Below are 26,845 nucleotides of genomic sequence, written 5' to 3'. Positions count from 1 at the left end.
CATGGGGAGGACAGAGCTTAGAGAGCTAGCTCACTCCCACCCACTGTATTCTGCAGTCCTGTTGGCCTATGGCCTCACTAGGATGTCTTGTCTGCCATTGTTCCTCGATTCTGCCATGGAGACAGATTGGTAGGCCACGCCCTTCTAGCATCCATTGTCTCTTCTTCCTTTATGCAGAATAAGTGGTGTTTCCTCCTTGCCTCCTGCTCCTTGTAGACATTGTCTGAACCCTTTTTGTCAGAAACAGTTTGCAGGTGTCAAATTAGTATTCTTGGCACTTGGATAGAAATCCTCCCTTTAGCTACAGATGCAATATAACTTACTTTTTATGAGGAATGTGACCCTGATTTCCCCACCATGGAATGCAGGGCACATGCTCAGAGCTTCCTGATGGACGTCCATGTTAGAGTCTGCTGCTTCCCCTGCCCAGAAGGTGCCAGGTGTCAGGTGCTCGTCGCTGAGAGAACTCTGCCTGGAGACTGGGCCCTCTCTGCTTTCCTGATTGGCTGGGTCCAGAGGCTTTGAGTGACCCTTACCTCCCATGCATAGGTGCCACTCAGCTTACATTTAGAATTCTCCTGGGAGTGTGGGGCAGTCAGTCTTAGAAGAGACCTGGAAGGACATTATATCATTTTCCATTTTGCAGCACACATACAAACAAAGGCTTTTACTTGCCCTCTGAGTGAATGTGGACAGCCTGGACAGTTGGCCTCCAGTCGCAGGGCAGACTCCTACCTCTGGGCTGTCCTCAGTGGTTGTCTTGCATGAGGAACCACGAAATGAGGCTAATGAAGTCCACACCTGCCTTGTAGACAGAACACAGACACCGCTCTCACCAGACCCTGCCCACCACCACAGCCTCCTTCCTGTTCTCTTAAGTTCACCTATTGAGAAATTGGCTTTCTCAAAATCCCCTGCCTAGGAGCAAGGCTTATACCCAGGAAGTCACCTTGTCCTCCACTAACACCTCAGGGTCTCATAGTGAAGTTAACAGCCTTTTTATTTTGTCATGATCTGGAATGGTGTCCCTTCCTTGTACTGTTCTCCTACAGAGTGACAGTGCGACTTGGTGGCCAGGGACACAGGCCTTTTAACATCAGTCCGTCCAGAAGTCCAGTCCAGGCTCTGCCACCTAATGGTTGGCTGAGGTATAGCAGGTAGGCTAGCCTGTTCCCATAAGGGAAAAACAACAAAGGCGCCTCTCTCTGGGCTTCTCAGAGGGTTAAATGAGCACGTCAGCATCTCAGAGCCCAGGATGCAGGAGGACCCCATAGTAAACAGGCTCCTCAGATGACCTCGGCCTGGGTCTGCTCACAGCCAAAACCTAAACAGAGAGTGCTCTTGCTTGTCTCCGTCCTGCCTCTGGGGCCCAGAGCAGGCTGAGGAGCATGTATTCTGTGTGTTAGAAAGCCAGGCAGGGGAGTGGGGAAGTGGAGAGTGCCCCTCCATGTTCTTCCTCCCCTCCCTCAGCCTCCACAGCAGCCCTAGGTTGAAGCTGGCATTCTATGCCAGCCTCACTCCTTAGAGCCCTGACGTCAGCATGTTCCACAGTGTCTAAAACATCGCTTCTCATGGTAGCTGAAAAGGCCTGCAGCTGGCTGCCTCAGATCCAGGGAGAGAAAGAAAAAGGACATCATCATTGGCAGAGACAAGTCAGGACCACAGCAGCCATAGTCTCTCTCAGAAGCAAATTTTCTGAGACCAGGAAGTGTAGACCCTGCAGGTCCCACATTGCTGTGGGCCCGTCTTCTCGTCAGTGGGGCATGTTTGGCATACCCTGCCTCAGCATCTCAGGTCTCAGGAGGGACTGCCAACCCAGGAGAGGCTCCTTGCTTCCCCCCCCCCCCCCCCCCCCCCCCCGCTTAACTTCAAAGTCACCATCAAGGCAAGTTGCTGACAGGAACTGTAGCCTGATGTGAGTGGTGCAAAAGCAGCAAAAAGTGACAGGCACCCTCTGTAAGTGTGTCAGCTGTGTTCGTAGCTGTGGTGCGGTCTGTGGGGATTTCACGCACCCAAGGGGAGGTCTAAGGAGTAGACCCGAGGCACCTGAGAACATTATAAAGGCTCTCAGAGTTCCCTGCAAGTACAGTGACAGTCCTCAATTGAAGACAGATCACTGCCTTTCCTGTCCTCAGCGTGACGGGATGTCTCACAAGTACCCAGACCTATGAGCACCCCCTGCCTAGAGAGCCCTGAGGGAAGCAGAGTTAGGCATCCTGAGCCGCTGGCTGTCCTCACTGGTGCACCTCTGCCTCTCCAGCTAGTCTCCAACTCTGAGCCTCTTGGTTTCTCACCATTGGGATGGGGCCCCAGGGATGAGCCTGCTATGCCCTGGACCTCATTTGAGGAAGACCTAACCCCTGGTAGAGGTTAGGAAGTTAAACTTGTTTCCATGGTGCAGGCCTCTGGAGAAAGCTGAAGAGATTCTTGGCCCTCAAGAGAGAGAGGGCTTGCCTGGCCAAGTCAGACTGCCAAAAGACCCTCTCAGGGCTCATTTGTAAGTGAGGGAGCAACTCAGGCTTTGCTGAGGTAGCCCTACAAATGTGGCCTCTTCAGGCAAATGCCCACTCTAGGGCCCTGAGCAGATCAGGAGGAGGCCACCTTTGCTGGGATTTTTGTTGTTGTTTTGGATTTTGAGTTTGCATTTATTCCTCTGTGTGTCTGTGTGTGTAGTGGTCAGAGCATAGCTTGTGGAAATCAGTTCTCTCCTCTATCAAATGGGTTCCAGAGATCAAATTTAGGTCATCAAGCTTGGTGGGAAGGCCTTTTCTTTTTTCTTTTTCCTTTTTTCTTTTTTCTTTTTCTTTTTCTTTTCTTTTTTTTTTTTTTTTTTTTTTTTTTTTAAATACCCAGTGAGCATTAGCTGGGGCTACCTTTGGCTCAGTCTCAAGACCAGGCAGCCTTGTCGTCTCATTGGGTCTCTTTCCTTCTCAGTACGCCTAATCACAGTCATAAACACTAGGTCGATTTCCCCATCATCAAGGAGTCTTGCCGCTTGAGTCTAGTGAGCCAGCCACCTGAGCTTGGGGTTCCCTGCTTTGTTAGTGATAACAGGGACATTGACATGAAGTCCCCCTCAAAGCCGACAGCTCTTGGGAGGAATGGTAACAGAAGGCTATGGTCTTTGTAGCTTCCAAGGTGACTGGAATCTGTCCCCAGAAGGAAGACTTCAAATTGAAGATTAGCCATCTCACAAGATCTGCCTCCAAACAGGTGCTTGTAGTGAAATAGAGGCACTTCTACTGAAGGCATCCTGAGGAGCCAATGATGCCCCTCTGTTAGCCTCACTGCAGCCTCCTTCAAGAACCACCCTGCAGTGTGCCTGTGAGAAGACAGGGCACATAAATAGGTCTGATGTTCCCCTGTGTCTGTCTGTTATGTCATCGTTTCTTTTCCTGTTGCTGTGACAGGAAATACTCTGACAAAGGCAACTTAAGGGAGAAAGGGTTTACTCTAACTCACATTCAAGGGTACATATAGTCCATCATCGCAGGGTAAGTCAAGGCAGGAGCTTGGAACAACTGTTAACACAATCAGAAAGCAGAAAGGGATAAGCAAATGCATGCTGCTGAACAGTTCCCTTTCTCATTCCCTGCGCAAAGAACGACACCCACAACGGGCCACTCTTCCTATTCAGTTAATACAACAAGCAAGAGCATCTCCCATAGGCACCCAGAGGCCTGTCTCCCAGGTAATGCTAGGTTTTCACAGCATCAATTAGTGCCAACTCCTGTCCTCCGCAAATCTGCCCACTAGTCCTAGAATGGTTTCAGATCTCCAGCTTGACTTATGAGGAGGTCTGTACAGAAGGAAGATACTTACCCGAGGTCTTGCAGCCAAGAGCTGGAATTGGAAGCTGGGTAGATCTGATTCTGGATGCTCTGAAGCCCCACACTCTCCTGTAAAGGGGGCAGCTCAAATTGGGGAACAGTTCCATGCGGGCCTGGATTCTTGTGGCCCTAATAGGATTTTGTCCTTGGCTGGCCTTCAGTTATAAATGTGCCCTCTCCCTCTGAGCATTTGACCTTGACCCTTCCCCTTTGCCTTATGGGCTGCCTCTGAACTACCGACGTGGGGCAGGGAGTTGGCAGGTCTTTTACTCCAGGCTCAGACCAGGCTCTCGCCCCTCCTTTCTAAGCAGTTGAGGCCAATGGCTGAGATCACCAAAGGTCTCAGAGTTCAGGAGGCCTCTGACCCCATGCCACCCAGCTCTCCACGGACCAGTTTTCTTCCCTAAGATGCTGAAGTTGGACTGGATTATCTTTGGTCCTTTCCAGCTCTCACTCTGTGTGGCCTTTTCTCCAACTCCCTAGAATACCAATGCTGTGTGCTCAAAGGCGGACAGTCTTCCCTAAGAATGGGACTTGTTTTTCCTCCTCAGTCCCTTGCCTCAGTTTTTATTTCACTCCAGTTTTCATTGTGTCTGCTCTCCAAATCAAACAAAAACAAGCCCTCCACTGCTGCCTCGTTTCCTCCGATTTCTGTAATCAGATCACCCAGTAAGGTTAGAATCTCCACCCATACCGCAAAGCTAGTGTCATGGCCAAGAGCTCCATTCTTCCAGCCAGAAGCCTCCTCCATGTAAGAAGATGGCGGGGTTGGGATTCTCTCCCACTGTGGCACAGGGGCCTTGTCCATAGCAGTCACTACATGCTATATGTCCCTACTCAGCCACCATCCACCTTGCAGCTTCCTGCTTCCCTCTTCTCCCAAGTGGCAATAGGAGCTTCAAGCCAGCAAAAGAAAGACACTGGAGCTCTGTCTCCATCCCCGTGTCTTCCTCCACAGACAGCTAGACACCCCCACCCCATCTCAGTTCCTCAGTACCTGCACCCCACAACCCAGCAAAGTACTAAAACCACTGCTAGGAACCTAGGAGGATTGAGTCATTGTCAACAGGTCATTGCCAAGGCTTGAGAGTAGCAGTGTGTCTGTCTAGAGGGCCTCTGCTCTTACTCACTGTAGATTTCACAGTCTCAGTTTCTCCATTAGCCACCCTAAAGTGAAGAGAGACCCAAGTAGTCGCGGGAAGCCTGTAGCCATCCCACTCCACAAAGCCAATTTTGTGCCCAGAAGAGTTAGTTTATGTCTAGATACTTCCATGGGACAGACGGGCAAGCAGGCAACCAAATCTGAAGGCAGTGGAGTGTACAGAAGGCCAATGCCTGGCCCCTGCTGGAAGGTGATGGTGGGCTTAGAAGGACAGCAAAAAAACAAGCTTGCTTTCACAGAGGTGAGGAAGGCATAAACTAAGGGGGTCCATTGGGTTCAGCTTTCTTCTGGGCTAGGGAACTGAGCTGCTTAAAGGGCTGAGTAAACTCTGGCCCTGACACAGGCCTTCCACTTCCAAAGTGGTCGCCCTCAGAGGCCAAAATCCAACCAATTGGCGGCAAAGCATTGCAGCACCATCCAACCAGGCTACCATCTGTGGTTCTCAGAGCCAGCTTCTTGGGCATTGCCCCAGATCCCCTTAGCTGTGCCCTCAGGCTGTACCCTCATTGCCTGGGCACTGGCATTTTTCACACAATTCCAGGAAACTGTCTCTGGTGCACATGTCTGACTGGGAGCCACAGCTGTGGATCAGCATGAGCTCTGTGGAAGCTGGAACCCCCGCTCTCAGCCCCGTGCCCTCTTCCATGTAGTCATGGAGGCAGTAGCCAGGCCATGACCCCCTGTGCTCACCCCATGCCCCACACACCGCTTCTGGGCTTCTGGCATCTTTAGAAGTCACGTGTTCTTCCAAATTGTGTTGTTTTTCCCTCCTCTGGAAAGCTAAGCTTGAGTGGCAGTTTCCTGCGGGTTCACAAGACGCTGGCCAGAAAGGGACCATTTCCCCATGGGTGACAGAGTTCACTCTGCTCATAGACTGTGTCATGGGCCTGTACCCAGCACTCGGCTTCATCTTTCCCACAGCCTCTCAAGAGGATGCTATGAGGTTTTTTGTTTCCATTTTACCTGAGAGGAAACTAATTCCAAAGAACCCAGACAAGTTAACAAGTTTGGTCAGATCTCTCCTCCTCTCCTCTTCTTCACTTCCTTTTCCCTCTCCTTCCTCCTCTCTCCATGTCCTCCTCTCTTCTCTCCCTCTCTCTCCATCCCTCTCTCTGACTGTCTCTGTTCCTAATACACCTTCTGCACATTAAGATTGGGTCAGGACCCCTCTGTCTTTATATCCCCTCATAGCCCTCATCACTCTTTTTAAGATTGATTTATTTATGTATGTATGTATGTATGTATGTATGTACACAGTGTTCTGCCTGCATGTATACCTGCAAACCAGAAGAGGGCACCACATCTTATGATGGTAGGTGATTGTGAACTACCATGTGGTTGCTGGGAATTGAACTCTGGACCTTTAGGAGAGCAGCTAGTGCTCTTAACCTTTGAGCCATCTCTCCAGCCTGCACTCATCACTCTTGATTATGTCAGACTAGTTGTGGGCTGTAAGAGAAGTCTGTCAAGCCCAGAGTCGATGCTCAGAAACATTTTACAAGAAGGTAAACAACCAAATTTATGCAGTGTGCTGGTCCCACCCGGCCCTGTCCCTGTCTCTCAGGCTAGGTGGGTGCTCTGGGAAGCGTACCAGTAAGCCACAGTTAAAGAAAGCTCCGGGGGTAGTCAGGAACCCTCTCTTTCCAGTAAGCCATGGCTAAAGAGAGCTTCGGGGGTAGTCAGGAACCCTCTCTTTCCAGTAAGCCACGGCTAAAGAGAGCCCTGGGGTAGTCAGGAGCCCTCTCTTTCCAGTAAGCCACGGCTAAAGAGAGCCCTGGGGTAGTCAGGAGCCCTCTCTTTCCAGTAAGCCACGGCTAAAGAGAGCCCTGGGGTAGTCAGGAGCCCTCTCCTCTCCTGGTTACCACAGTGCAGGGACTCATCACCTGGTGACAGAACTCGAAGTGTATACATGCGCATCACTCCAGCTACACTCAGTGTGCTGGCCATCTGAGAGAGAATGTACAACCCTAAGAGCTAAGAACTCAGGACACTACAGGTAGGAATGGCTGCATCAGCAGGAAGGAAAGCCTGGGCCTTAGGGGCTGGGGATCAGATCCTACCCTATGCTGGCCTTTCTTGTCTGCATATCCCAAGAGGGGCAACCACCAGCATCATCTGCACTAACAATAGCACTAGGTACTGGCCTTTGTATAAATGGTCCAGGTTTAGCCACTAGAAAAGACCTCCAAAGACCATTCTGAGGAGGGAAGGAAAGCTGCCTAAGTCCCTAGGACATGTGCTCAGAGTCAGCCATCATTACCTGTGAGCTGTGCATGTGTACAGCTGGAATTTGCTTTGCCAAGACACCAAAGAGCAACCTGAATGGTTTTCTAATGGGAAAGAAAGTGTGTCCGTGCCTGGACAAAATTCCTTACCCACCCAAATTCTGGGCTTTTTCCTTTGGGTCAGTGTTCATCTTATTGCAGAAGGCAGGGTTCGTGTGGTGCCATGTAGACCACAGCTTTGCTCGGAATGCCAGCCTGCCTCCTGCTTTCTTCAGCTCCTATTTACCTTGTGTCTAGGGTGGAGGCCTCCAGCACTAGTGCCAGCTGGTGTGGGTGCGTTTCCCACTGCTCTTGGCCTTCTGTCTGGCTTCCTAGGGTGAATTCTCTGGCTGATTCCCCAAGCCCCAGGGCAGCAAGAGCCAAGTTGTATGTGGTCAGGGATGGAGGAGGCCTGGCCACTGAGCTATACCCTCATAACAAAAGGAACCCAAAGTTCCTGTGAAAGCCAGGCCTCGGTGCCTCTACCCTTCCTGTCAGCCTTGCTTCACAGCATGAGGCACAGCCTAACCTGACCCAGATCACCTGCAAGGCACTACAGCCAGCCATTCAGGTCAGAGACTTCAGATACTCCTTGGCACTGACTGCTACTGTCCAGAGCGCAGCTTCTAGAGCCTTGAGCAGCATCCATCCCTCCCGCCAGTACAAAGTGTGCCTCTTGGGAACATGCTTGCAGCTTCCTCACAGGCAGTGCTGGAGAGAGCACAGTTTGGATATGTCCTGACAATAGAAAAAGATTCCCCTTCCAAGGAGCTTGGTCACAGAGCAGGTTGCGATCTAGAGCCTCAGCTAGCGCTTGCCTGTGTAAATCCAGAGCTTCTTAATGCTTCCTAACACTCAGTGGGTACCTTAAAGTGGGACACCTGTCCATCCATTCCTTTAGCAGCAGCTGTTCCACACTATGCATCTTCTGTTTCCTTCCCCTGTGCTGCAGGTTAGAATCGGCCAAGTGATTGCCTGGGGCTTCAGAGCCAGAGTAGTGATTGGAGGCAAGGACAGGCTCCCTTTGTGGGGACTTGAACCTGCAGTGCTTTCCTGCAGGTTGTAGCCTTACCAGCTGGGGCAGAGGAGCAGCCACAGAGCCTTGGAAGGGCAGCGAGCCTTCAGCCCTACATCCTTTCCTGAGCTGGGCTCTGCATGGGTGTTGGGGTAGTGGATGCCCATTAGACCAGTGAAAGATAACAGCACATTCCAGGAGAGAACTACCCTTGGCTGCTAGAAATTGAGGGTGTCAGATGACAGTATCCACGTTTGTCTTATATAGAAAATTCCACTTGATCCTATAAAGCTGTCTCCAACAAGGGGGATCATCTTAGGAATCCCCTGGTTTTCTCCTCTCTGCTGTCTACCCCTTGGGAAATATGAAGTTCCGTCCCCCCAGCTCCTAAGACTTCCCTTAGAGACGCCATGGCAGATGCTGTCTGTACTCATGGTCCTCAACCTTGACCCTTGCACTCCAGCAAGGAGTCAAGGCAGCACATTGCACTTCAGAACCAGGGACCAGCTGATGGGCCCTCCCCACCCCCACCCACTGCCATGGTAACGGCAGGCGCTCCTGCTCCTGCAGAATATTGCTTTCTTATAACCTCCCTCCCCTCTTCTTTCTCTCACAAGAAAAAGAAAGCACAAGTGTTTTATATTCATTTTGCAAAAAATGCTGTGTAGCGCATACTAATTGGTGTGGCTTCCTCCTGCTTCCTTTGAGCTAGTCCCATCCTCAGAGCCAGGACTCCAAGCCAGCCACGGGCATGGGCCCAGGCAGCCTGCTTACTGGCAGAAGAACTGGATCTGCGTTTTTGGGGGTGGGGCAAGACTGGGGCCTTTCCTTCTGGCCTTCTGGGGTCCTTGAGCAGGGAGGGATCTTTGTCCCACAGCTTCCTCTCCACACTCCAAGGACTGCAGGGTCTCCAGGGAAGTGAAGAAAACCAGAGCCCTGTCCTGGGCACAGACTCAAAGCCAGTTCTAACCGGAAGAAGGACAGACCTCTGCTGTCTCTGTTCATCTTTCTCATCACCCCTGTAGACAAGACCTTTCTCTGCGGTAGCTCTCCTCCTTGGGCCAGATCTTCATTTTGATTGTTGCTTCAAAGCCTTAAGATCCAAGTGGGGATTATGTGTCACCTGAGAAAAAGCTTAGCAATGGGCCTTGATCACTAGAGCTAATGTCAGAGGGCCAGTGTCTAGCCCACAGCAGCTGCCCAGTACCCATCGTAAGGCGTTGCTTGCCCTCCATTCAAGCAGTCCCTTCCCTTCCATTCTGTTGTGACTATTTAAGGGACAGGAAGGGGCAGTTCATTGTGTGTACACCTGTGTATGTGTGGTGCCACGGGCAGGGCTATGGGCTTTTTGCCAGTCCCTAGGACCAGAAACAAATCATTTGCTTTGTAAGCACAGGAAGAGTGGCTGGGATCACCAAAGGAACCTGTAGACAACATTTCCGGCTTTAATTGTGCAATTGAAGTGTAATTTGCATTCATTTGCCATTTGATATTAAACTTTCTAAAATAAGAGTTCTGAATGCAACATGTGCAGCCTTCCTGGCTCTGTTCTCCTGTCCAGTGAGCAGGAGACAGCAATGCAGAGAGGGGTGGTGCACGTTCTCATGAGAAAACCTTGATGTGAACTGCCGTTCCCACCTCATCACCAGGCCAGGGCATTACCAGCTTGGTATTGGGATTAAAAGTCTTATAATAAGAGTGGTAAGTCAGACTCTGCCTGCTTTCTATGCTCTGCACGTGAAGTCCCCTTGTTCCTTGGTATCCATAGGGAATGCTTCAGGGACCCTCTGGATTCCAGAGTCTGGAAGTGCTCATATCCCTTCCACTGTTTGCATGTAACCTACATACACTGTTCCATGCACTTTAAACCATCTCTAGGTGACATATTATAACTAATACAATTAAATGCTATGGCAATAATGTTATGCTTCGTTGTTTAGAAAATAAGACAAGGAAAAAAGCCTTCGCATGTCCTGTATAGATGCATGTCACCTAGTATTTTCTGTCCATGGTAGGTGAATTCTTGGGCACAGAGCGCAGCTGGTCTCACAGTCTTCAGGACCCCCTCGCATGGTCAAGCCTCCATTTGTACATACAGGAAAACAGATGCCATTACCTGCAAAGTGGAGCCCAGATTTCTTTGTGTGGCTCATAAGCTTATGACACCCATTGGGGCCTACTGCTTGAGGTTGATTTCTGACTACGCACCCCCTCTAGCCCCATGTCCCTCTCTGGAGCAAAAAAAGCTTTGTTTCCTAGAACTTACCAACTTGTTCTCTGCATCCATAAGCAGCTTATGCTAGTTAAGAGACTGCTTCAGATGTCCCCTGCCCCCGCCCCCGACATTCAAGCTCACAAACACACACCCCTTATCAAGTGCTTCCAAAGGCTCCTGGCTCCCCTCAGACCGAGTTGCTGATTCCTGAGGCCCAGAGGCTCTCCTTCAGTAGATGTTTAATGTTGCATCCTATTATAGCCAGTGGCTCCGGCAGAGCCTGCCTTGTCTCGCCCTGTGTCTCTTCTAGTCAGAGCTGAACCATGAAAGCTACTCAGTAGGTGTCAGGAAGAGGGGGCTGCCTCGCATGACACTGATTGGTCTAGGGTGGGGCTTGGGGGTCCGGAATGCCAGGCCACAAAGCCTGAGTAGTTTTATTAGCAGGCTTAGGCTTACAGACCAGAGCTAGGTATGAAGCAGTCACTCTTTATCTTGAGCTGGTGACTGTACAAATCTCAGATTCCTCAGGTAGAGTGTAAGGTGACACTGATGGTGACTGAGTGTTAATTCTGACCGGGAGCAAGTACAGTTTGCTCCTCTGATCCCCTTGTCCCTTGTAGCCTGGCTCTCGAGCTGCTCCAGAAGACATGATCTTGTCCGGGCCCTTCTTCCTTGTCTTTGATGGGAGGAAGTTCCTGTGGGACATCTAGTGTGTGGTGTACCTATACTGATGTCAGGGATCCTGCACGTGGTGGCCTGGTATAATCTGTACCATGCCCCAGTCAGCCTTGCTTGCTCATACTTTTTGGTGAAAGCAATAGTGAATTCTCTGCCCGTGCCACTGGATTGGGAGTTAAGATGCCAGTTTGAAATTTTGGCTTAGTTCTTAGGTTTTTAGTACATTTCGTATACCAAAACTCAGCAGTTTTTAAGATGTTTTCACAAGGTTGCACAACCATCACTGCTGCCTAATTCCAGGACATTTCATCCCTCAACCCTTCCCCAAAAGAAACTAACTGTACCCATTAGCCGCCTCACCCGTAACTAGTGGCAACCACAAATGTATCTTCTTCTTTCAGATTTGTCTCTTCTAGACATTTCGTGTAATCACTGTAGTTCGTAGTCTTTGTGTCTACCTTCTTTGACTTAGAAAGTGTTTATGACAAAGGCCAGTAGAGTGTGTGTGTGTGTGTGTGTGTGTGTGTGTGTGTGTGTGTGTTACGTGCACATGCCATAATCAAGGATGACTTCTTTCAGGAGTCAGTCCTTACCTTCTGTCTTACTGAGCCAGAGTCTCTGTTGTTTCTACTGATACACTGCTTATGCACGCCTGTCTCCGTCTCCCATCTCACAATAGGAGACATTGGGTTACAAAGTACCCTACAGCTTATCAGGTTTATACACCAAGTACGTTTACTCTCTTCCTCATTTCTTTTTATGACTAGGTCATATTCCATGGAGTGGATATACCACATTCCATTTATCACGAGAGGGGCCTTCCCATTGTTCAGCTGGTGTGAATGTTCACATAGAAGTGTCTGTGCGAACATATGTTTGCAGTTCTCTTGGTAACACCGAGGAATGGGAGTACCCCTATGGAAACTGTTTAATTATTGTCTAACTCTTGGCTACTTCTTGTCTTGCTGTTAGTTTTGGGTGAGTCACCCCACACTGTCCCCTGGCTCCAAGTCCCAGATCTAGTTTCCCTGTCTACCCCTGACCTTTGGGAAATGACTTGCTTGTGAAATGGAATGCCAGATAGTAGTGGGCTAGGGTCTGCTTCTTCTTTCAAAACTCTGCATAACTGTGCCATCTGCTTTCCCACCACACCCTCTTCCCTCTGTCTCTTCCATTCCTGGAGCAGAGAGCCTGCTGGCAACTTCTTTCAGGGAACAGAGCCCTAGGCCAGCAACCCAGACTCACGTAGGATCCACTGGTTCTTGGCCTGACAAAGGCCAGCTTTTGCTCCTGCCATCTGACAGGGCTGTGTAGAGCCATCTTTTCCAGCCACTGCAAATCCATTTCCCACAACTCAGCAACTAGAACCTATTCCAAGTGCATGAGAAGACAGGCAATGATGAGCTCCTGGCAGGGGCCATTGCTTTTGTTGCTTCTTCTACTCACAGCCATAGGCAAAGGTGGCTTTGACTCCATCCTATAGCCAAGTGCCGAGTACAGCCCTGATGCAGGACAGGAGCTCAGGCAGGGCCTAGAGAGTGTTTCCCTCAATGGTGAGGGAACAGTGGAGACGGCATTTGTATGAGTAATGTCATGGCCACCCTAGCAGAGGCCAAGGTGCAGGGGTTAAGATCATGTGCTGGGCTGTAGAGATGTCTCAGTGGTTAAGAGCATTGCCTGGGGGGCTGGAGAGATGCCTCAGTGGTTAAGAGCATTGGCTGGGGGGCTGGAGAGATGCCTCAGTGGTTAAGAGCATTGGCTGGGGGGCTGGAGAGATGCCTCAGCTGTTAAGAGCACTGACTGCTCTTCAAGAGGACCCGAGTTCAACTCCTGACACCCACATGGCAGCTCACAACTGTTTGTATCTCCAAGATGTGACACCCTTAGAGAGACATACATGCAGGCAAAACATCAACGCACATAAAATAAAATGTAAAAAAAGAGCATTGGCTGCTCATCCTGAAGACCTGGTTCAGTTCCCAGCACCCACATGGCAGCTCATAAATGTCTGTAACTTCTATTCCAAAAGATCCAACACCCTCATACAGATAGATGCAGTCAAAACACCAATGTACATAAAAAATAAATTATTTAAAAAAAATAAAAAGAGCATTGCCAGTTGTGATATATCTTGGAGAAGACCAAGAGGCCAGAAAGGGTCAGCAGGCAAAAGGATCCTCAGGAAGGGTACAGGAAAGCTGGCCAAGCAGAAACTAAGAAAAGTGACATCCCAATAGTATAGGGTAAGGCCCTGACTTGTTACCTGAGTTGATAGAACCACTTTCCTGCTTCAGACACCATATCCTTTCCATTGTCATGAGCACATATACATGTCGTGGCATGTGTATCCTTTCCATTGTCATGTGTACACATACATGTCGTGGCATGTGTATCCTTTCCATTGTCATGTGCACACATACATGTATGCATATGTATCCTTTCCATTGTCATATGGCATATGTATGTACATGAAGATCGGAGGATGACTGTGGTAGTTGACCTTTCCTTCCACCTTGTGAGTTCTGGGAATTGGTCTCTGGTTGGCAGGCTTGATGATAATTGGCTTTACCTGCTAAGCCATCTTGCCTGTCCTCTCTACCTTTTTGGGGCAGAGTCTCTTACTGAACCTGGACTCAACATTTTAGCCAAACTGGCTGGCCAGCAAGCACCCTGGATTTGCCTGTCTCACGCACTCCAGTAGCAGAGTTATAGATATGTGCCCCTCCCTGTGCCCAACTGTTTACATGCATGCTGGAGATCCAAACTCAGGTCCTCTTGCCTGCATGGCACATATTTTACCCACTGAGCCATCTCCTCAACCCCAAGTTGATCCTGCCTCTCCCTCCAAAGTGTGGGGATCACAGGTGTTCATCACACTTTTTGTACTCTGATACAGGAATCACAGGTGTTCACCACGCTTTGTATACTCTGATACAGGAATCACAGGTGTTCACCACGCTTTGTATACTCTGATGCAGGGATCACAGGTGTTCACCACACTTTGTATACTCTGATACAGGAATCACAGGTGTTCACCACGCTTTGTATACTCTGATGCAGGGATCACAGGTGTACACCACACTTTGTATACTCTGATGCAGGGATCACAGGTGTTCACCACGCTTTGTATACTCTGATGCAGGGATCACAGGTGTTCACCACGCTTTGTGTACTCTGATGAGGGGTCACAGGTGTACACCACACTTTGTATACTCTGATGAGGGGATCACAGGTGTTCACCACGCTTTGTGTACTCTGGTGCAGGGATCACAGGTGTTCACCACGCTTTGTATACTCTGATGCAGGGATCACAGGTGTTCACCACGCTTTGTGTACTCTGATGAGGGGTCACAGGTGTACACCACACTTTGTATACTCTGATACAGGAATCACAGGTGTTCACCACGCTTTGTATACTCTGATGCAGGGATCACAGGTGTTCACCACGCTTTGTATACTCTGATACAGGAATCACAGGTGTTCACCACGCTTTGTATACTCTGATGCAGGGATCACAGGTGTACACCACACTTTGTATACTCTGATGCAGGGATCACAGGTGTTCACCACGCTTTGTATACTCTGATGCAGGGATCACAGGTGTTCACCACGCTTTGTGTACTCTGATGAGGGATCACAGGTGTTCACCATGCTTTGTGTACTCTGATGCAGGGATCACAGGCACCACGCTTTGTATACTCTGATGCAGGGATCGCAGGTGTACACCACGCTTTGTATACTCTGATGCAGGGATCACAGGTGTTCACCACGCTTTGTATACTCTGATGCAGGGATCACAGGTGTTCACCATGCTTTGTGTACTCTGATGAGGGGATCACAGGTGTTCACCACTCTTTGTATACTCTGATGCAGGGATCACAGGTGTTCACCACGCTTTGTATACTCTGATGCAGGGATCACAGGTGTTCACCATGCTTTGTGTACTCTGATGAGGGATCACAGGTGTTCACCACGCTTTGTATACTCTGATGCAGGGATCACAGGTGTTCACCACGCTTTGTATCACAGGTGTTCACCACGCTTTGTGTACTCTGATGAGGGGATCACAGGTGTACACCACGCTTTGTATACTCTAATGAGGGGATCACAGGTGTACACGCTTTGTATACTCTGATGAGGGGATCACAGGTGTACACCACGCTTTGTGTACTCTGATGAGGGGTCACAGGTGTACACCACACTTTGTATACTCTGATGAGGGGATCACAGGTGTTCACCACGCTTTGTGTACTCTGGTGCTGGGCAGCTCCCAGTCAGTCTTGTGATCTTGAAGGGAAGGGTCTGCAGTGTCCTGTGTTGCTGACCTCCAGGATTCACAGGATGCATGTATGGACTACATTCATCACTATGATATTTCCAAATGGCAGCATGTATATTAGGATATAACCCATCTTCAGTTGAGGATCAACTTATAGGGTTTTGTAGCCATCAGCACTATCTGATTCCAATACATTTCATCACCCCAAAAGAAACCCCATATTAACTCATCTTGACCTTGTATTTCCATATTCCATTAGCTAACCTATCAGGGCCCCGCCCACAGAGCTCTGCAGCTTTTCCACTGGTCCCCTTACCTACCATAGTTCTTTTTCCCCCCTTCCTCCCTTACCACTTAATGGTTAATTCTTGATCTGTGTTCAAGGTAGCCCAGTAAAAGGCACAATTGTCCCTTTTGTCCGCTGATGCTTCCTCAATATGTGCTGGATGCCAAGGTTAGTCCTAGAGAAGCAAGCTTTCTTCAGAACTGATAAGTAGAGAGCAGAAAGTATGCAGGACATGCAGTGGGAGGAGCTCTGGGCGGGGGGGGGGGGGCCAGGCAGCCAGGGGCGGGTGTAGACTGCCCATCTTGAAGTGATAACACTCACACAAAGGGGCATGCATCCATGGGGATGCCTTCCCAACAGGGCATGTCCCTGGCCTTTCCCTATGGCCCCCTGTATAATGCCACAATGGGCCGGACTTTGCCATCCTATAGTTCTGCAATTTCCAGGGCCACTGGCACTGTAGGGGCAGCCCTAGGGGAAAGAGCATATGGCCCAGAGTGATGTGCCTCTCTCCCTGGAAGAGTAGGCTAGTAAACAGCTGAAGAGATCTTGTCCTACCTAAGGCTAAGTGGAAACACTTGGGAGAAAGTCCTGTCTGGATGTTAGGAAGCCTTTTAGCACCGGAGGCCAAACTCACACCCAAAGCATAGAGGGACCTTTGGATTCTGGGTGGCCTGGTGTCCCCTCAGCAGAGACAGCTGTTTTATGGACAGGGATGGGCAGGGCCAAGGCCTCAAACAGTACAGAGACTGTGAGATATATCCTGTGTACAGTTCACCCTGATGCCCAGGACCTGCATCTCAAGGAACCCACCCTCTCTAATCCTTGTTCAAAACCAAAGAGGGGGGCTGTGGAGAAAAGATTCTCCAGATGACCAGCCTCCTTTTCTAGGCATCCTCATCAGTGGCTCTTAATACGTACCTTTACCACATTGCCCAAGCCCTGTCACAGCTTTGGGCTCTGGTTCTCACATCAGGCCAGCAGCACGTGGTCCACAGGCCCTCCTGCCCTGCAAGCCACTCCTCCTGGCTGACCTCACCTCTACCACATCAGCTCAGCTCATGGTAGGGAGTTTGTCCTTCATCCTCCGCTTGTCTCCCCAGGTTGTCTTGAAGGATCTGGAGGTGCTGGCAGAAATTGCTTCCTCCCCTGCAGGCCAGACGGATGACCCAGGCGCACCTGATGGCCCTGACCTCCAAGTCAGCCACTTAGAGCTTCAAGTGCCCACCTCCAGCAGAGCCAACCTACTAAATCCTCCCAGTAAGTATTTCCCTGAGGGCTCTGGCTTGAGAAATGCTGGAACTGAGTCTTATCCTGGACCAGGAAGTCATCATACGTGAGGGTCAGTGGATGGCCTACCCGTTCTCTTCCCCACAAAAGGCAGACCTGCTGCCTCCTGGCTCACACTCCACTGTCCCCCAGAGAGACCGTTACAACCCTTTCCCCTCATCTTCTGCACTTCTGATGCTTTTGAACTACTGACTAAGCACAAAACCCTCTGAGGCAATTTCTCTACAGGCAGGCAGCCAGCCAGGCCCTTCAGTCTTGGGTCTCACAGGTGGAAGAAAACTAGGCAGCCATTTCCTCCTCACCAAAGCTCAGAATAGCTCTCTACATGGCAGGCAGCCCAGGCAAGAGACAGGATAATTCAAACAGGCTGTTTCCGGCCTGTCCTTGCGAGTGAAGGTAGCCATGGCATTCCTGGTGCTTGTTCTTCTGCTTCCTTCAGGAAGGCAAGTAACTCTTCTCCCTGGCCGTACTGCCCAGCTCCTCCCCTTCCAGGCAGAGGCCACCTCCCTCAGCCAGGTGAGCCTTAAAAAGGCCCAAGGACACAGGTTGGAGGGAGATGACCTGGGGAGTCTTGGATGTTTGCCAGGCCTTTGTCCCTTGAGCCCTTTGCGCCGTCTAGACCCAGGACCTCACTAGCTTCACATAGACACAGCCTTTCAGGAGCTGTGTCCCTCCTGCAGCTCTGTGGTGCTCTAGCCCTTGCTCCAGGCCCATGTTACACCTGCCCCGCCCTAGTAGAAATCCATGTTTGGCCAGACAGCATGCCCAGTGTCTTACATGGCCCAGTGTCTGAGAAGTTCAGAGTGTTTTCAGAGCTCCACAGGCCTCATTGCACCCCTAGATATGCCAAGTCAAATCACAAAAGGCCATGCACTGCGGATACCTCCATGACAAAGCAGGCCCTGCAACAGGAAGCACATGGGAGCCCAGGCTTCAGGCTCTCCTGCTGCATTCTCTGCCTGATGGGGAGAGTGAGGGACTCTAGCAGCAGCCTGGCTTCCTCCCTCCCTCCCATTTCCCCAGGATGCCATCACTTCCTTCCTCAGGAGACCAGTTTCCCCTGGGCAGTCATTAGCTGTGGTCAAAGAAACAGCTCCCATATCCTGACACGAGGACCGCTGCTACGGCTCTGGCCTCTTGTCCCTCAGCAAAAGGGTTCATTCTCTACCCTCTGTCTCCAAGTCAGCATGTACAGCCAGCCTACGTGATGTCAGGGCCCACGTGTGGTGGTGCAGAACAGGTAATGGGAGCTAAGATGGAGAGATGGCTCTTCCTCAGATGGGGTAGAAGACGCAGGGAGGCGCCCAGAAGCAGCAGCCCTGCAACGGCCCTCAGCCCCTCCTCTCCAGGACACAGCACTCTGCCGTCTTCTCCGTCCTCAGGGTGACAGCAGGAGTATGTGAGCCTTGGGCCAACTGGGCTACCTGGGACTTGCAGGCCCCTCTGGTCTTTCACTTCATCTGTGAGCATGTCTACTCTTGCTCCTGAGCACAGAGAAGTTGGCTGTGGGTTCCTGTTACTGAGGGTATGAGCCAACAAACTGCTTTGGGCACCCATCGTCGATTTGGGGTCTTGCAGGTTTCTTGGGGGCCCTGGGATATCAAAAGCATGCTGCTGCTTAGAAACAAGAGCTGAGGAAACTTACATGGCCGAGAGCTCTGAATCTCAGCTCTTCGCCTCACCAAAATGATGCTGAAGGGGTGGAGACATTTACTCCGGCCTGCTGAGGTTATCAAAATGGCTCACTTCAGGCAGGGATATTGAGAATTCATAGAAAGAAAGAAAAAAATCCCTAATGGGAATAGAGTCAGTCCTAGGAAGAATCCCAGAGAAGTACCTATAGCCAGTACTGTGATTTCCTTCACCTACCCACAGTACTGGGAGCCACAAAGTTGCCTGAGCCATGTGTGGAGCTGAGGGCTGTGAGACCCTCTGGGCAGATGCATTCACACGTGCACATCTGCAGCTGGTATCAGAGTTTACAAGTGTGTTCATGACTCTGGAAGGTCGAGATCAAATCAGTAATAAAAGAATGCAGGAAACCAGTCTGCCCTCTGCCCTCTCCTGTCTCAGCTGCTTAGGGAGGCCCACAGCAGACACCAGGGATGTGTGGGATGGTGTTGAGGTCAGAAAGCATGCAGGAAATGTCCTCATTCCTCTGCTGGCCGCCCTCCCCAGATGACTTCCCCAGCATGCACTGTGGTCTGCCTCTTTCTGTGCGCCCGTGCACATAAACGAATGGGCAGAGGATGCAGGACCGGCCCTTCTTCCTGCCTAGAGTCTCCAGGACACAGCTCGGAAATCACTCCACCCTCCATGCAAGAACTTTCTAGAAGGCAAAGTCAGGGCATCTGCAAGGAAACCAACAACCCCCCTTACATTAGCTCTATAAACTCAAATGGTACAGATCTCGCACAGTAGTGGGGAAGAAAGGCACATCACATGCCTGGGTGAGTGCTGTGTTGGCCTAAATGCACCACCACAGTGGTCCCCAGGGTGCTCGAGACAGAGTTGCCCACATGGGATTTTTCCTCTCGCCTGACTTAGCGTAAACATCTCTCTCCCGCCAGCACAGAAACCCAGTTCTGAGTCCCACCTCCTTTGTTTGCCCAGGAGAGAACTATGTCCATAACAGCAAGCGAACTACCTAGCAAGGGCCTCTGAGCACAGCTATCTCCTGCCCTGCAGCTCCTGGGGCTCAGCTCATCTTACACCATCTCTACCCGGCTCAGAAGAAAGCTATAGCTGTATTGCCAGGCTGTGGGAAGAAGGGACATTAACCAGACCTCTGTGGTCCACCCTGACCCAGAGCATACACAAAACAATTAGTAGGACCCAGGCACTCCCAGCATCTCCCAAGGTCTAGACAACTCTGCCTGGGGAGACCCAGGTGCCCTCAGAATCCTCAACCAAGTAAGCAGCAGTGTGGCAATCTGGGCTGAGGGTCACAGCAGGTCTGAAAGTTGATCTGAAATAGTCTGCCATGATTGCCTGCTTGCTGTGGGTCAATATCTCTTTCTCTGTCTGTCTGTCTGTCTGTCTCTCTCTTCTCTCTCTCTCTCTCTCTCTCTCTCTCTCTCTCTCTCTCTCTCTCTCTCTCATGCAGGGTCTCATATACTCCAGGCTGGACTTATATTCACCAGGTAGCCAAGGATAACCTTGATTTTTAGATTATCCAGCCTCCACGCCCAAGTGCCGAGTACAGGTATGCCCCACAACTAGGGAGGAGCTGGGGATGGCTTCAGACATGCTCGGCAAACATTCTTTTCCCAACGCCATTGATGAACCAAAAACTACTCATGGCAACACACCCCGCAGGGCTCACATGTCTGAAGTGTCTCCACCTCCAGCTCTGAAAAGGGCAAAGGTGAAATGTTCCAAGTCCATCTCATTCCCTGCAGCCCAGGCCAGTGCGACCAGATGTCATCAGTATCTCCCTGTCACCAGGCAAGCCCTGGAAGAAACCCAGGAGGCTTTCAGGAACTAGGCCATTTCTCCCTGTAGTAACAGTGGTCACAGTAGCTGCCAGCATTGGCCGTGCACTTACTGGAACCTGGCACTGTGCATTGTACAGAGTTGTTCACCTGCAGCAGCCCAAGTCTCTCCAGCAGTCCAAGTGGAGAGCTTGCTTTAGTCCCTTGATTGAAGACGGGCATTTGTACTAGCCCAGGAACCTGGCTGTCCTACCCTACACGCAGAGGAGCAAAGCAGTCCCACTTGCAGGCCTTGGAGCTTCCTGGGGAGGAGCAGTAGGAGCCTAGCGAGCTGTCTAACAGCTGTGGCCTCAGCCTGCTCCGGAGTTCCCAGTGATGCCAGGGACCCCGTTCTGGCCTCAGGCTTCATAGAGCCTCATTTCCTGTCCTGCTGCCTTCCCTTCACTATAGCCACAGCTGACCGTGTCACAGCTCTCCCAAGAGCCTTGCCTCTTGCTCTCTGAAACTCAGAGGTCTCTACCTATACATCCTTTCAGCTCCTACGAGGCAGCAGAAAGATCTGCCAGCTGTGCCCTGTAGTGGGTCCCTGCTTCAGGCACCACCTCCTCATCTTCTAAGCTGGGCTGGAGTGCTGGGGTCTCCGGAAGCTGCTCCATAAACAGGGCTAAGATCAGTACTCCATGCTGTGAGAAACCACCCTGACACCTGTCCATAGTTTCACAGGACCACACAGGTCAGTTCTGGGGACATCCTCTGCAAGGCTGCCTCCGCTTTATCCCTCATGCTTGTCAGAGTGGATGATGGAAGTGACCTGTGTTTCCTCCTGACTGTTACCTGTTAAGGACCCTCCTGCTGCCAAGGTGCAAAGGTGTAAATTCCGAGTCCTCAGTAGCCCCAGAGTCATGAGAAATGCAAGCACTCAGGTCCTCCCTGCTTCAGTCATGAAGTGTCCTGTGTGCGCCCCTGCACATCTCGGGGTACAAGAGGTAGGGTGTATTCATGTATGAACCCCTAGAAGCAGGTAGCCAGCAAGAACGAGCTTGATGATTAAAATGAAGGATGGCTGCAACGGGTCAGCAAGAGTGAGCTGAAGTTCCCCAGTCCCGTTGTCCAAGAAAGTGTCGCTTTGGTCCTGCACCCAAGACTCCTTGTTGGTTGGTCTTGTCAGTTCTAGCTCTCTCCTTTAGCATCACCCTTGGCCCAGCCCAGGCTTCAGTAGCAGCCTCTTGCTGATAGCAGGTGTCTGTGCAGCCCCACCACTACCCTAAAAGCTGGGGCTTACCCCTAAGCTCCCCTGTGACACATTACCTTGTCTTGCGCTGTGAGCCAAGCAGCTGAAGCGCCTCCTGGATGTGGGTGAAGCTCCAGCCTTGGGCCTTTACCTCCAGGATCAGATCACCAGGGTGTGGTTACTGTTGTGTCTGTTTATTCATGAAGCCAATGGGATGGGGGCCGCCTCCAATTCTATAACTTCCTCTTTTAAAAAAAACAAACTAGCATACTCAAGAGGCAGAGGCAGAGGCAGGTGGATTGCTGTGAGTTCAAGGCCAGCCTGGTCCACAAAGTGAGTCCAGGACAGCCAAGGCTAACACAGAGAGACCCTGTCTCAAACAGACAGACAAAAAACTAGTTTGGCCTCCCTCTCCTCCTGCCACCTAATTCTATGGGGAAGTTGTTCCTCCCCCACCCCTACCCTCCCCCATTTGTCTTTTGCCAGCTCGCCAGTCATGTGTTCCCTTCCATAATGTACTTTCTTGTTGGTGGTTTTGTTTGTTTGCTTTGCTTTGCTTTGCTTTGCTTTGCTTTGCTTTTGAGACAGGGTTTCTCTATATAGCCCTGACCATCTTAAGAGCTCCCTATGTAGACAAAGATGACCTGGAACCCACAGAGATCCTCCTGCCTCTACATCCTGAGTACTGGGATGAAAGGCATGCGTTACCATGCCCAGCTTCATGAAGCAGTTTCTATACCAAGAATGGACTGTACTCCTTTCCCCTGACACGGTTCACAGATGAGTAGCCAGCTCACTGTCTCCACGGCCTGGCCAAATCAGACTAGCCTGTTCCCTGGGCCTTCTGGGTGTGCTCTCCACAGCCACTGGTCCTTTCCCTGCCTCAAGGCAGCAAGCCCTAATGGCTACTCACTTGGACTGCCCAGATCTGTGAGCCTCAGCAGGGAAGGAGGTAGCCAGGGAAGCATGGACCTTGCAAGCAGAGCCTGAGCTGGGTGCCTGATGTTTTCGCATCTGGTTCTGCTGCACTGTAACTCGGGTTGTCTATTGAGGCCAGAGCTATTTTTATCCTGACATGTGAGGCTCCTTCACGTCATAGCCACAAAACTCAACCCAAAACATCCCAGGGAAGGTTGTTTGTGAGACGCTCTGCAGAGTCTCATGTCGCCACATCAGGTTTCACTTAGCAACATCTGCAGTGCTGGCTCTCCAGCCACCACCATACCGGCCTGTCTTTGTATACAGAGGGCTCCCCACAGCATCTGTCTGCCCCTGGGCAGCCAGTCAGTCACGTGAGCATCCTTCCAGAGCCCCACAGACTTCTTCCTTACCCAAACCATAAATACAAGGCAGACCAGTGTAGCTGAGCGCCTACACTCCCCCTCACATCCCTGCCCTTGTCAGGAAGAGGAGATTCTGCTCTTCTTGGCCCTTCAGGAAGAGCCCCTGAGACACACAGCCCTCTCCTCTCCTCTCCTTCCTGGCCTCCTGTTCCCACCAAAGCAGTTTGTCCACCATTTGAGTGGATCTACAAAACTGCACTGTTGGTAATGCTGACTGAGTACAGTCTACTAGTACGCCTCTGTCCAGATGCAGATCTGGAAGGCATGCTTAAATCAGGCGTCTGAGCCAGGCCCAGCTCTACCTATCCTCAGGCATGTGCAGCACCAGCTCGTCTTGAAACAGAGCCACTGCAGACTGCACAAACAGATGAGCAAGAGCCAGAGATGGGTGGAAGAGGCTGGTGGAGGCGTTTGAGCTGTTCCCTGGGAGGTGCAGGCTGCAGTGAGGTGGACATCAGTGCAGCCACACTCCTGGAGTGAGTGCATTCTCTCCGCCTCTGCTCCCAAGCCCCACAGCCCTGGCCAAGAACTGTTGGGCTTTGGATGGGGCAGCTGATTCAAGAGGACACTGAGACAGATTCCTGGGGACTAAAGAATGTATTAGACATGAAACACAATAGACAAGAGAGGCAGAGAGGGCACCAGCATGGTGGGAGCCCCAGGGAGAGTTGAAGATGCAGCAGCAGAGAGAGAGACAGCACAGCAGGGTCTCTAAAGAACATCTGTGCGCATGGCAGAAGAGTCTCTTTTTTAGGATGAGGGAGAAGTGCACAGCAAGAGTCTGCCCCCATGCTCACTGATTCCCAGACGGGCAGTAGGGAAGGGGTACAGAGCAGGGTGTGGCACCTCTTTGGTCTAAATTCACTTTTCAGATGAGATGTGATGGCATGGGCAGGTCAGCCAGCTGGGGATTCACTGGCAGTACCCGTCAGAGGCCTGGACAGAGGCCAGACTGTGACAGTCGTACGGGAGCCTCTCCACTTCTAGACAGCAGACCTGAAGGCTCTGGGTTCAGAGGGGTTGGGCAGAAGGGGAAACCAAGGTGGAAAGAGCTCTCCCAACCCAGACTCTGTCAGCAGTGAGCACTGGCAGCTCCCCTTTCTTTCCCGGGACTCCTGCCCTACGTGGGTGCAGTGTCTTCCTGGCAAGTGGAGTTCTAAGGTCAGAGGTCCTGCTCCTGACGGTTGCACTTAATACAGGCCAATCTGGGGCTCTGGGTGGCTCCCCCTAAATTGCCACACCTAGGCCTCAGACAGGTCATCTGAGTCTTGGGAAAGGCACATGGCTCCGGTTGGTGATACTTGGCCTTTTCTTGTGTGTGGTCTTTGAACAATGGATTCACTTGAAGGACTGAGTTCACAGGTTTTTCCGGAGGGCACTGCTCATAAGAACTAGAGTCACTTATCCATGTGCTTTGGCTCTTTGCACGAAAGGCCGCCACCTGTTAGCTTGGGCACTGAGAGTCCATTTGGACCAATGTGAGCTCTTACTAAGGAAAGGAAAATGTGTCCAGGGAAACCCTGAGCCATCGCTCCTGTTGTCTTTAGCCAGTCTGTTAGCTGAGCTGGAGGAGGTCACAGGTAGCTCATTCTCTTCCTCCCTGAGCATCCCAACAGAATTCTGAATTTGTTTGAGATCCTAATTCCCTCCACATTTCCAGCTTGTTCTGCAGGGAATGAGAGCAGTCTGCCCCACACAGTGCTCCTGGGCAAGAGACATTGGCTGATGTCACACTCACCCCATTTGTTGAGCATAGCCAGGTGGCATGCCTTGCCCAGCCCATTACATATGTTGTCTCAGTTATTAGGCACTCTTACTGCCCCTACGTAAAGAAACCGAGGCAAAAGCACCAGGTTTCCCATCTTCATGTGAGGCTAGAACTCCAGTGTTCCCAAAGTACCCAGCTCCTTTGGGCTCCCAGATGGCCACAGAGGGGAGGGTTCATTTGTTGTTACTCTCTTTCTTGGTCCTTTTGTCTTTTCATACACTTTGAAGCCTAGAGGCTTTCGGCCTAGAAATGGGGTTCGTATAGAGAAGCAGGAAGGAGGCAGGGACCCAGATAATGCAGAGGTACACACGCAGGAGCTTACAGTTAACTGGGTTCCTGTCCACATGTCCCTGGGGTGGGGACTAGGTAGCCAGGCCATGACAGCCACCACTAAATTATCTCCTGTGGGTGAAGATGAGGTGGGGCTGCCTCAACAGCTGTGCCTAGTGTTACTTGATCTGTAAGAATTTGACACTTGATTCTGCAAACAGCCCCTCTGGGCTGGGGAGCAAAGACTGTTTGCCCTTCCAGAGTCACTGAGGACCAGGGCAGCCAGGCTATCCCCAGCAGGGACCCAGAACAATGCAGTACAAACAGCAGAAAGTTGCATGAGGCCTGCTCTTAAACTGGCTTTTCACTCAAGACTCCCCAGGGTGGCTCCTGGGGAGCTGTCTGGAGGGTGTTGTCTAGAAGATTCTTGGGATTTAGGGAGACAGGATTTGGAAGTGTGAAGGGTTGTGTAGAAAGGTCTTGGGGTTGAAGGTGGCAGGGTTTGGAAGCCAGAGGTATGTTAGGAGACTAAGGAATGAGAATGATGGATTGTAAGGGTGAGGATCTGCAGATGGGGGTAGAGGAAGAAAAACAAAAAAACTGCCTTCCAGTCCCAGCTGCTTCCCTATAAAGATCACAAGGAAACAAAGCAAGACCACTGACAGCCAGCAGCTCCTCTGGGAGACTCATAATGCCCTGGTTGGTTTTTTACATTCTTTTATACACTCAGCCTAATACTCCTGAAGGCTCATATGTGCTCCCACAGCCAAGCTTGATGTTCAGGGACTCCTACATCCAGCCCACATTGTGCAAGTGACTGCCTGCCCTTTCAGGAGGAAAGGCTTCTAGACCAGAGGGGCCAGCTCAGAAACTGACAGCCTCTGCTGCCTCAGTTGGCCCTAGTTAATCTTGACCAGCCAAAAGGGAAAAAAAAATGACATATTGGACTTAACCAAAATTTAAAGTTCTGTGGATATATCTCGGTGATAGCGGCTCTTCAGCATGCATGGATGAGACTTTGCAGCACCATAAAAGTTGTTTTGTTTTACAATACTGGGAATTTAACCCAGGACCTTGAACACAGTAGGCAGATGCTCTTACCACTGAACTGTATCCCAGCCCAAATTGCTTCAGAAAACAGTGTCAAGAAAGTGGACTAAAAGGCTGGATGTGATGGTACACACCCTTAATCCCATCACTAGCGTGGCCGAGGCAGGTGAATCCCTGTGAGTTTGAGGCCAGCCTAGTCTCAAAGCAAGTCCAGGACAGCCAAGGCTACACAGAAAAACCCTATCTTGAAAAAAAAAAAAAGAAAGAAAGAAAGAAAAAGTGGACTGGAGAGGTAGCTTTGTGGTGGAGTGCTTTCCTAGCAAGAAGTGGGGAGAAGCCCACAGAATAGGAGAAAGTATTTATAAACCGCCTACCTGATAAGAACCTGCTACGTATATGTAGAACTCTAATAACAATAAGATGACAAGTAGTTCAGTTTTGAAAATAGCAAAGAAGCTGGGCGTGGTGGTGCACACTTTTAATCCCAGCACTCAGGAGGCAGAGGCAGGCAGATCACTGAGTTCCAGGACAGCCTGTTCTACAAAGAGTCCAGGACTATTACAAAGAAACCCTGTCTTGAAAAACCAAAAGAAAATAAGCAAAGAAATTGATAAAACATAGGCATGAATAAATGGAACCCAATATGGCTTCTTTCGTGGCTGTATATCTAGGAATGAAACTGCTGGGTCACACAGAAACTGTTTGGATCCTGGGGAATTGAATTGCCAGG

At 50.7% G+C, this 26,845-nt stretch overlaps 1 protein-coding gene across 1 annotated transcript in view; it reads left to right on the top strand.

Annotated features, from left to right (window-relative positions):
* The window catches only part of VAC14 (VAC14 component of PIKFYVE complex), a 107,717-nt gene that overhangs the window by 39,715 nt on the left and 41,157 nt on the right, over nt 1–26,845 (top strand). Inside the window, exon 13 of the mRNA XM_084756664.1 lies at nt 16,833–16,989. Within this exon, the coding sequence (XP_084612790.1) occupies nt 16,833–16,989 (157 nt within the window). The remainder of the gene's footprint in view (nt 1–16,832; nt 16,990–26,845) is intronic.

The sequence above is a fragment of the Acomys minous genome, assembly GCF_964271855.1.
Source record: "Acomys minous genome assembly, chromosome: 14".
Taxonomy (NCBI): Eukaryota; Metazoa; Chordata; class Mammalia; order Rodentia; family Muridae; genus Acomys; species Acomys minous.
Note: the sequence above shows the minus strand (reverse complement) of the source record. Positions and strands in the feature narration are given on the sequence as shown.